The following is an 11,164-nucleotide window of genomic DNA, read 5'->3' on the forward strand; positions in this document are numbered from 1 at the left end:
CTCGTCCAACAACGGTTTCACACCACTTTCCACGCAAATAACTTGAATTTCATAGGAGCTTTGCATTTCCATATTGGGTCATGTAAATGCTAAAGAGTGCGCCCTTCAAAGAAAGCCAAGAAAGCCGATTTGGCCAAGAAGTCATTAAATGTAGTCCAAATCCAATTGACAGAGTCAACCTCATCTTCCAGAAGATGCACTCTAGCAAATTTGTTCCATAGATACATATAGATTAAAAGAAGAGTAAAGTTACGTTCTCCCATTCAGATATATTGTATCTACTATCGTTTCAACATTCAATATGCTTAAATATTAAGCTATATGATCCTACAAGATGTGAGTTAAGTAATATCATGAGGAAATAGGGCAAAGTCATTTTGGTTTGTATAAGAATACATTGGCAAGTATTCGCACATTTCGATTTTGTATTGGTATAAAATATGGATACTGTTATCTGAGAGTGTATGTGAAAGTTATGGTGATGTTTTCTTTTTCAGATCTGAGCTTTTTATTGGTATTTTTATAAAGTGCCAAATTTTAGTGCATACTATTGTCTTATTTTTTGAAAAAAGATGAGTCAGTAACCACGAAATAATGGGCAGGATGTGCATGCAGCAATGGCATGAGATGGAATCTTCAGATTGAAAGAAATCCACAAGTACAGATAACGGAATAGCTAATTTTCTTTTTAGATTCACAGGGAGACAAAACCCCCGGTTCCATTTATCATAAACGAAACCCAGTGTTCAACAGCATCAAAAGAAGAAGAAAAAACAGAGCTTCTAGGAGTCTTTTCCGCCCATACAAGGCACCACGGCAATGGAACACCATCACAGCCCCAGCACCAGCTAATCGGCATGGGTTTCTAGTCTACAGTAGTAGTAGATCATAAGTACAGTACATATCAGCTTCTGTTAGCAGTACTAAATTTCTTCGGATTCGTAGCTTTCCGTTTCTTGTTGCTCTGATCTGTTGCTGGCGACTGGAGGGCAAGGGTGACGGTGGCGGCTGCGGCGACCGGGCGAGGAGGAGGGCTGGCGACGGTGACGATGGCGGCGACAGGACGAGGAGAAGGGGTGGCGACTGTGACGGTGGCGGCGACAGGACGAGGAGAAGCCGGAGTAGTAGGAGGAAGAGGGACAGCAGTAGGAGGACTAGGAACAGAAGCAGGAGGCTCGAGCTTGTGGATGTGGATGCTGAGCGGTATACTGTCCCCGGACAAATACTCCTTCGGCACCGGCAAGGACCTGACCCCGCCTGGCGCTGGCGCGCCGCCGGACAGGGAGCTGCTTGTTACCAGGGGCGACTCAAATATCACCTTAGTGCCATCGCCCGGGTGCTCCACGGCGAGCCTGCAGGAGAACTGCGCCGCCTCGGGCGCGCCGCCGTCCGCCCTGACGCACACCACCGACACCGCCGTGGTGTCGCCGCGCTCGCCGAGGGACACGAGGAACACGTTCCGGTGCCGGCCCGCGCCAGCAGCGACAGCAGCTTGGGTTTCTTCTCCTAGGAGGAGATACCAGCGCCGGGACAGGGGAAGGCTCTGCTTCCACTCCTGGCCGTAGCGGATGTCGATGATGGGGCGCGAGTGGTCCGGGCCGGAGACGTGGTTGAGGAGCATCTGCCGGGAGCCAAGGAAGCCGCACCCCTCCGGGCAGCCGCAGGGCGCGTGCGGGCACGAGCTGCGGTGCTCCGCGGCCAGGTGGTAGGCGACGCCGCCCGCGTCGCACCCGTACCTCTCGTACTCGCACGGCTCCCTGGCGGCGGCGGCGAACTCGTCGGCCATCCGGGAGTGGACGAGGGCGCCGCTGCAGGCCTCGCCGTGGAGGACGCGGCAGGTGGAGCACACCCGGTGCTCGGCCTCGCACTGTGAACCATGCATCAAGATTCAGCACTCATGCCATGGCGATTCATTCAAGAAGGAACCTTGGAATGGAGATTGACTGAACTCCTGCCAAGAAAGAAGGGAACTTGGAAAGGGGATTGATTGATTCATCACCTTGTAGATGGGCGGCTTGAGGGGGTGGCGGCAGGCATGGCAGTCCAGCAGCTCCGCGGGGAAGTAGAGCATCCTAGCGGCGACGGGAAGCTGCGGCTCTGTCGGCATGGCGGCGGGCAGCACCGCGAGAGCTCCCTCTCGGCCGACATTGCCCATTTCTCCTCTACTCTCCTTCTTCCTCTTGCTCTCCCCCCACTTCCGGTAAGATCTAGTTTACTCCGGTCAGAGTCCAGCACACAGGTGTACCTCGACACACTCCGCTAGTGGAAGGAGAGGACAAAAGAGCACTTATGCCAATGACATGTCACATCTTTTTACTAACTTAACTCCCGAATTACTTGTCACGTAGTTCGAGATAGAGGGTGTACTATTTATGTCCGTGTGGTTGAGATAACTACGGTGAATAAACAGCACCTGTATTTCAATTTTCAAGACAAATTTTGATGAAAAAATTGAGTAACAAATTCTTCATTGTATTGCATGCAATTAGTATCGTTGAATTTGTATTTAAAAATATTTTTTAATGATGCTAATTTTATATAAACATTTTTTTATATAACCAAAGTAATTTTTAGTTAAATACAATACATAGAAAATAAGGACGCTTTATTCATTGCTATGTTGGGAGTATTAATATCTTCTAGCGGAACATTAGTTAACTCGTTTGACCACCTTGACCAAGGAAAATTAAATTTATGGATCCAATCTCGAACGTAGAGACAGCCATGATTTATTTTATTTATCTATTAAACAAATACATATAAAAGGTATAAAAAATAATATAAACGGAAGCATGTAAATAAGGTAACAAAGCACCACCAAATAACATAATGATAGAGGGTCAAACGGGGCCTCATGCCCGAGCAACCGTTGGCTCCTCGGCTATTTTCCAAGATAGTGTCTAATGTGCATGCTCCGGCACTCGCCTTCGTCATCTTCCACCAACCCATCCTCAGGGGAAAGGTCGAAGCAACTATACTCAGAATGCACACCATCGACAACACCACTATGCCAGATAGCGACACCATCCTACATGTGTTCATAATCACGCGTCCTACACCAAGACCATGTTGTCACCGCATCCAAGGTACTTGTGTTGGCAACCTCTAGTCGATGCATCCTTGCAGGTATCGTGTCTATTGTAAGGGTACATTGCATCTATGTATGATTTTTGTAACTAATGATAATCTTTGTGGAGTAATATTTTCAATAAGTTTATATAGAGGAATATTCTATAGGTAATTCTTGTAGTTCATGTGTTAGATTCAAGTGTGGATGCCAGAAACTCAATTTGGCTCCAGGTGCATACGCTTCCACTACAAAAAAACATATTTAGAAGTGTTGAAATTTTTTCACAAAAAATTCTACATATATATCTCCATAGTATATGTGTGTTCGTGAAGTTTCGCGTAAAAATGATAATTTTTGTGGCCTATGCAAAAAAACAGAAAAATTATGTTGTGAAAAGCCATATTTTTAGCCCTAAAATTGTCTTTTTTACACACAACACACGAGAAGTCAATTTTTCTTGAAACAACTTTGTAAGTGTGTAGCACGTGAAGATGTACTTGCAAATGTTTTGTTTAAATTTTTTTGACATTTCAAAATATGTCTAAAATGCATTTCAAATTAAAGGGAGCATATGCTCCCATGTGCCAAAACATCACTCTCCGATGGATGCCATGAAGATAAAGATATGTATTGAATATTAGCATCAAGATCATCAATCTAAAGAGACGAATATGATATGATCAAGAAAAAGAAATGAAGATTGAATTCTTGTGTGGAACTCCATTTAGCCATGCTCTAGTTTATGTGTTGTACCAATGGATGATCACGATTTTGAGAGTTTAATTTCAAAACAAGAATACAAGTTTTGGTTCTAAGCTAGTGTCATGATAGACTCATGATTTGAGCTATGGCTGACTAACATTTAGAGAATGTAATCAAATGAACAGTTATCTATGTACCGCAAAATATAATGATGGTGTCATGATAGACTCATGATTTGAGCTATGGCTGACTAACATTTAGAGAATGTAATCAAATGAACAGTTATCTATGTACCTCAAAATATAATGATAGAGCATGAGGACATACAAGGTTGACCAAATCTAAGAGCGATGATTGGATTCAAGTTAGTCAACAAATGAAGCATAAAGATTGTACCACATGGGTTCGTGTGATCTTTTGATACGGTAATCCTTATCAATTATGCTTTATAAACTAACTCATCGTATGTGTCTTTATGTTTTTTGTGTGGGTTAGGTATCTTTTCATGGGTATGCATCAAAAGTTTTTATAGATTTTTTTACATTTTTTTATTATTTTTAACTAATTAAAAACAATAAGATAATATCATCAAACATAAATAAACTATGGGAAAATGTGTAGGTAATAACCAAGCGCTATGCTCCCCGGCAACAACGTCAATTTGATGAATGGTTTCCTACATCAACCAAGGTTATTGCAGTACTTGAAGACACATAATATTATTTGAAAGTTCGTCCCATGGAAGCTCTGTAAATGGAAACTATGCAACCGCGCAATTACGTTTTCAGTGCAGCCACCTTCGCACCCAAACTATGGTTTGAGACTAGCTTATTATGTAAGTTACTAGATTGACGATAAAACAAGAGGTTTAAAATAACTAGAAGTAAAAGAACTAAATAAGAGAAAAGTAAACTAAGACTAAAAGTAAACTAAAGAATGCAAGTGATTGTGGAGTGAAACGGTACCTCTCGTACTCGCACGGCTCCCTGGCGGCGGCGGCGAACTCGTCGGCCATCCAGGAGTGGACGAGGGCGCCGCTGCAGGCCTCGCCGTGGAGGACGCTGCAGGTCAAGCACACCCGGTGCTCGGCCTCGCACTGTGAACCATGCATCAAGATTCAGTACCATGGCGATTCCAGTAGGTACTGAACCATGCATCAAGATTCAGTACCATGCCTCCACGGTCCAGCGGCAGAAGTTACAGCTAGCCTGCCATAGCTGCAAGTGCGCCGGCTCGACGCCGTCGATGAACTCGGCGAACTTGTCCGGTAGCCGCTTGATGGAGAGTGGGTCGTCGTCGATGCGGAGGAGGAACTCGAAGCAGCGCTCCTCCTGCGAGGACGAGGAGGGCGCAGGCGACGGCGAGCGTGGGGCCGTAGCTGCTCCACCACGGCGGCCCCTGCCCCGGTCACGGGGGCGCCCAGGGCCGCGGCCTCGACCGCCTCGCAGGCCACCAGGACCGGCCATGGACTTCCTCGCGGGCTTGGCTGCGTCGCAGGAACACCTAGGCGGCGCTACGGTCGAGCTTTGTGGCGGCTAGGGTTTCTTTGGAGGAGTGGATGAGGAAGTAGAACGCGCGCCCCCTTTATATAGGCCGGCGGCATGCGGTGGCCGCGGGACGCGTGGCGTCGCCATTAACGTGGTTGGCGGAGGTGGGCGGCCGCTCGGCAGCCAAGGCATCGTCGCCATTAACGTGACGCAGAGTGCCGAAGCGACGCAGCTTTGCAGTCGCTGGCGCGTTTGAGAAGACGCATCGACGCAGGGTCGCTGCCAGGCGGGCCCGCCGAAATGTCCGCCAGACGCGAGCGGACGTTTCCAGACGTCCGCAGAGACGCATCCGAGGCGCATATTTGGGCCAGGTTTGCGTCTCCGCGGACAGCCCGGTCACTTTGCGTCGCCCCGCTGTAACAGACCCCAGACGCATTTTCGGTCACGGCAGACGAAAACGGTCGCTCAGCGACCGTTTGCGTCGCGCCGCTGGAGATGCCCTTACGCCAATGACATGTCTTTTTTTTTTTTACTTACTCCCGAATTACTTGTCACGTAGTTCGAGATAGAGGGTGTACTATCTATGTCCTGTGTTGTTTTGTTGGGCACTACTCCCTCTGTTTCGAAAATTTAGGTGTTCCTGTTTTTCGTGTTTTTTATTTGACTAAAAAATATTTAAATATATAAATATTATTTATATGAAATTAGTATTATTAGAAAATATTTTTCAATACGAATCCAAAGATATTATTTACATATAATATAATTAAGATTTTTTTGTTCAATTTTTATGGTTAAAATTTGTCTTGAAATACGAGTGCGTCTTATTCTTTGAAACAGAGGTAGTAGATAACTACGATGAATAAAGCGTACCCGTATTCCTGGCGAACTTCAACCGAAAAAATTGAGCAATAAAAATTTCATTGTATTGCACGTAATTTGTATCGTTGGATTTGTATTAAAAAACACCTTCTAATGAGCCTAATTTTATATAAACAACCTTTATATATTTAAAGTAATTTTTATCAAAAAAAAAACACGAAAAACCACGCTGGTCGAGTCTCAAACATAGAGATATATACAAGAGGCCATGATTTATTGTATTTATTTATTAAACTAATACTTGTAAAAAATATAACAATATTATAAACGAAAGCATGTAAATAAAGGTAACAAAGCACCACCAAATAACATAATGATGGAGGGTCAAACGGGGCCTTATGCCTAGGTAATTGTCGACTCCTGGGCTATTTTCGAAGATAGTGTCTCATGTGCATGCTCCGCCACTCGCCTTCGTAATCTTGTGCCAACCTATCCTCAGGGGGAAGGTCGAAGCAACGGTACTCATAAGGCCTACCATCGACGTCACCACTATACCAGATAGCGACACCATCCTACGTTTGTCCATAATCACGCATCCTACACCAAGACCTTGTCGTCACCGCGTCCAAGGTACTTGTGTTGGCAACCTCTAACCGATGCATCCTTGTAGGTACCGTGCCTGTTGTGAGTGTACATTGCATCTATGCGTGTTTTTGGTAATTAATGATAATCTCGATAGACTAATGTTTTCATTGAGTTTATATGAAGGAATATGCTATCGGTAATTCTTGTAGTTCATGTGTTAGATTCAATTGTGGATGTCAAGAAGATAAATATATATTTTTAGGATTGGCATCAAGATCATCAATTTTAAGGAAAAAATATGATACTATCAAAAATAAGAAAATGAAGATAGATTTCTTGTGTGGAGCTCTTTTAACCCATGCTAGAGCTTATGTGTTGTACCAATGGATGATCAATATCTTGGGAGTTTAATTTCAAAAGAAGAATTCAAGTTTTGGTTCTAAGCCAGTGTCATTGTAGACTCATGAATTGAGTTATACCTGACTAAGATGTAGATCATGCAATCAAATGAAGAGTTCTCTATGTACCTAGAGCACAAGCAGATATAAGGTTGACCAAAGCTAAGAGCGATAATTGGATTCAAGTTAGTCAACAAATGAAGCATAAAGAATGTATCACATGGATTTGTGTGATCTTTTGGTATGCTAATCCTTATCAATTAACCCATCATATGTGTCTTTATGTTATCTGTGTGGGTTAGGTATCTTTTCACGGGTACGTATCAAAAGATTTTATAGAATTTTTGAAATCATGAGTTTTTTTAGAATATTAACTTGCAAACATTATTTAAACCTGTGAACGTTTTTGAACTTGTCAACGGTTTTTAGAAATCAATTTTGAACATTTCTTCCTATTTTTTTGTTTTTCCCAATTTCCTTTATTCTGTTTTTAAATCTTTTTTATTTTTACTCAGTAAAAAATATTTTAAAAATCATGAATAATTTTTTAATTGTGACCTTTCTACATGGTGAACTTTTAAAAAGTACAACCATTTTTTAAATCGTGAATTTTTTTCCAATGTGAACAATTTTCAAACCTAAACCTTTTTTACCGAGTGAACCCATCTTTAAATCTGAAATATTTTTACCAAGTGAACAATTTTTAAAATATAAATAATATCAAATTTTTTTTTTAAAATATAAACATTTTTAAGAGAATTATTTTAGAATCTAAACCATTTTTGAATCATGAACAATTTTCAAGATATAAACCTTTTTTACTTGGTGAATAAGATTTGAAACCCGAACCAATTTTCAAAACCGAAACAATTTCTTGATCGTGAACTTTTTTTTAATCTAGACAAATTTATACGGTGAACAATTATTTAAATCTATACATTTTCTAAAATCTTAAACTAACATTGAAATTAGTCAAAAAAAACCTTGAACAAATTGGAAAGCTAATACTGCAAAACTTAGCTACACCTTACAAAAAAGGAAAAAGGCAAACAAGGAACAAGGAACAAGGAACAAGGAGAGGCTTCACATCTGGGAAATGTAGCAGCAGCTTGATACCATCACCGTTGTGGATGGAGACGCTTCCCCGCTCCCTTGCCTAGCCCCGCCCTCCCACCACTAGACTCGCTGCCGACGTGCTCACGCCGGTAGCCTCCCAATACCCCTACCATACCCGGCCTACCCCCTTCCCCAACCCCGGCACCATGTCTTCTGGCAGCAGCGGCGGCGACATCCACCACTGTCGTGAGGATCGATGGCTGGCTTCTGACGGCGAGTCCTCTGGTTCTAGCTCACACACCTACAACGACGTGGCCCGCACCCCGCCCCATGCCTCGCCAGCCACGCAGTCGCTTCAGCTAGTGACTGCGCCAGTCGAGCCCCGCCGCGCCCCGCCTCCACCCGCCTCAGCCCCAGGTCCGAGGTCCACCGTGCCGGCAACGGTGACGCCACGGCCCGCATAACTTACGCTGACAGGTGGCCTGGTCGCACCTCCGGAGAGCACCAGCGCGGGTGCAACCCAACCCCGGAGATGGATTCCGCTGCCTCTAGCCTGGGTACGCCGTTCGTGACTGGATCAATGAGTTGCGATGCCGACGCTGCCTCCTATCTAGCCACGGGTCGCGAGGTTGCACGCCGGAGCAGCACGCCTACAACCGTGCCCCGAGTCATCATCTCGGCCTGACGACTTCACCGCAGAATTCTTGCGCCCGTGTTGGGACACGATGAAACCTGACTTCATGACTATCTTCCACCAGCTGTACGACCTCAGAGGCAAATGTTTCCATAAGCTGAACCATGCACTTTTGACGCTTCTGCCCAAACGCCCAGATGGCACCCAAGACCTGGAAAGAATGGGCCTCACGCTGTCCCTGCGATGGTTGTAGTACATCAGGACCGACGAAGGGCGCGGCTGGAACAGACTTGACCTCCAGCCTACTGCCGAGGAACAAGCTCTGTTCTTCGCCTCCATGCACATGATCCTAGGTGATGGACTGACGACTAAGTTCTGGGATGACAGATGGCTCAACGTCCACTCCATCGGCGAGCTTGCCCCGCACTCTATACGCATGCATCCCCAGAAGGCGGAGGAAAACCAGAACAGTTGCAGATGGACTGCAAGCTAATAACTAGGCACACGACATACATGGCGTCCTCAACATGCACGAGATTGGGCAATACCGCCAAATATGGTGCCGACTACAAACGATCACCCTAACAGACAAGCATGATCAATTGATTTGGAAGTGGAGTCCTAGCGGTGCATACTCGGCGCGCTCCTGCTATCTCGCCTCCTTCCAGGGATCGACCACCTTCAGGGTTTGGAAGCTAATATGGAAAAGTTGGGCGCCTCCACGTGTCAAATTCTTCCCCTGACTGGCGAACAAGAACATGTGCTGGACTGCTGAGCGCTTGCAACGTCGTGGCCTGCAGCATAACCCTCGGTGTGTCCTGTGTGATCAGGAGCCGGAGACGATGCATCACTTGCTCATCACATGCCCCTTCTCGAGGCAGGTGTGGCATGACACACTGTCCTGGCTACGACTGGTGTACAGGCCACCTGAAGGCGAGCCCTCGCTCAATGAATGGTGGCTCATGGTCGGGCTTGCCACACCAAAACCCATGCACAAAGGCCTGGCATCTACCACAGTGCTGGCAACATGGATGATCTGGAAACATAGGAATGCATGCACCTTCGACAATGACCAGCCTTTGGTCTCCGTGGCTCTAGATAGGATTTAGATTGAGGCGGCGCTCTGGGCAAAAGTCGGAGCTGCTTGACTTAGAGAGATCATCCCATCTACCTCGGATGCGCACTAATTCCTGTTTATTATTGTCTCTCCTATTCCAGGAGGCTTGTACTCTTCTTCTATGCAATGAAAAGAAACACAGTGTTATTGCGTTTTCTCGAAGAAAAAAAAAAGACATGACAGAAAGATAAAAAGAACTCGCAAGATGCTCCGTAGCGTGCAGGCTGCCATGCTGGTTCGCTGGAAAAGAAAAAAAACCTTGATCTCAATACTTCCCGTACGTACCCTTTTCCCATGTATATGTATTGTTCGCTGGGAGGCGCAGGCGCGTGCATTATGTCGCTCGCTGGACCAGGCCTACCAACGGGAACAATTGGAGCGACGCTCCCTAGCCGCGGGCCAGCACGCATATAATGGTGATTCCTATACATCGCACTGGTCCGTGCCGACCGGAAGCTGCACACCCTTATTTGGGCTAGGCTCATTACTGCGTTGGCTCTGCTTCATCCGGTTTTTCCTTTTTTTTGTGCGGTTTATCTATTTGGATTTTCTACCTAATTTTTTTCTTTCAAAATATATTTATATTTTCGGAAAATTTCAAATTTCTAAAAAAAACTAGATTCAAAACAAATTCGAAAATTGGTCAAATTTTGAAAATTGTTCAGATTTGAAAATTGTTAAAATTTTGAAAATGATTCAGAAAAATTAAGATAAAAAAATTATTAATTTTTTTAAAAATAGATTCGAAATTTGTTCAAATTTCAAAAATTGTTTAGATTCGAAAATTGGTCATATTTCAAAAAATGTTCAAATTTCAAAAATTGTTCACAAAATTAAGATTAAAAAATTATGAAATTCGAAAAAAATATTAGATTCGAAATTTTTTCTCGACAAAATCGCTCAAGGGCATAGCACCACCTGGGCCGGGCCCGTTTATCGGATGGAACCATTGCTAGTTCGCTATATGTAGTCGTTTTTCTAGTGGTTTTTATTTAGGAAAATATTCACGTTTTGAATAATAGTTTGAATTTGAAAATTGTTTAAGTTTCGAAATAAAGTTTAAATCTAAAAAAATTTAAACTAGAAAATTGTTTAGATTTGAAAAATGTTCAAACAAGATTTTAAAAATGTTTAAATTCAAAAAATGTTCAAACTAGAAATATATTCTCATTTAAAAAAGATTTAATTTTAAAAAAATCAATAATTGGAAAGTGTTCAAATTTAAAAGTTGTTCAGTTAGTAAAAACGTTTAATTTTAAAATGTTCAAATTTCAAAAATTCTTAGAATTTTGA

At 43.8% G+C, this 11,164-nt stretch overlaps 1 protein-coding gene across 1 annotated transcript; it reads right to left on the bottom strand.

The window, feature by feature from the left end:
- Positions 1 to 601: 601 nt before the first annotated feature.
- LOC127345958 (E3 ubiquitin-protein ligase SINA-like 7) lies at positions 602 to 2,265 on the bottom strand. The gene is made up of 2 exons (XM_051372502.2): positions 2,000 to 2,265; positions 602 to 1,867 (listed from the first exon to the last, which is right to left on the bottom strand). Exons 1-2 carry the CDS (start codon positions 2,153 to 2,155, stop codon positions 905 to 907), a joined length of 1,119 nt encoding a protein of 372 aa, XP_051228462.1. The 5' UTR covers positions 2,156 to 2,265; the 3' UTR covers positions 602 to 904.
- Between the last annotated feature and the right edge of the window lie 8,899 nt (positions 2,266 to 11,164).

The sequence above is a fragment of the Lolium perenne genome, chromosome 3, assembly GCF_019359855.2.
Source record: "Lolium perenne isolate Kyuss_39 chromosome 3, Kyuss_2.0, whole genome shotgun sequence".
NCBI classification, from domain to species: domain Eukaryota; kingdom Viridiplantae; phylum Streptophyta; class Magnoliopsida; order Poales; family Poaceae; genus Lolium; species Lolium perenne.

Bases quoted from the DNA above. Each gene is read 5' to 3' on its own strand.
- LOC127345958 (XM_051372502.2), bottom strand. From the start codon at position 2,155: ATGGGCAATGTCGGCCGAGAGGGAGCTCTCGCGGTGCTGCCCGCCGCC. The intron at 1,868-1,999 runs GTGATGAATCAA...CATGGTTCACAG, and splicing joins TCAAGCCGCCCATCTACAAG to TGCGAGGCCGAGCACCGGGT.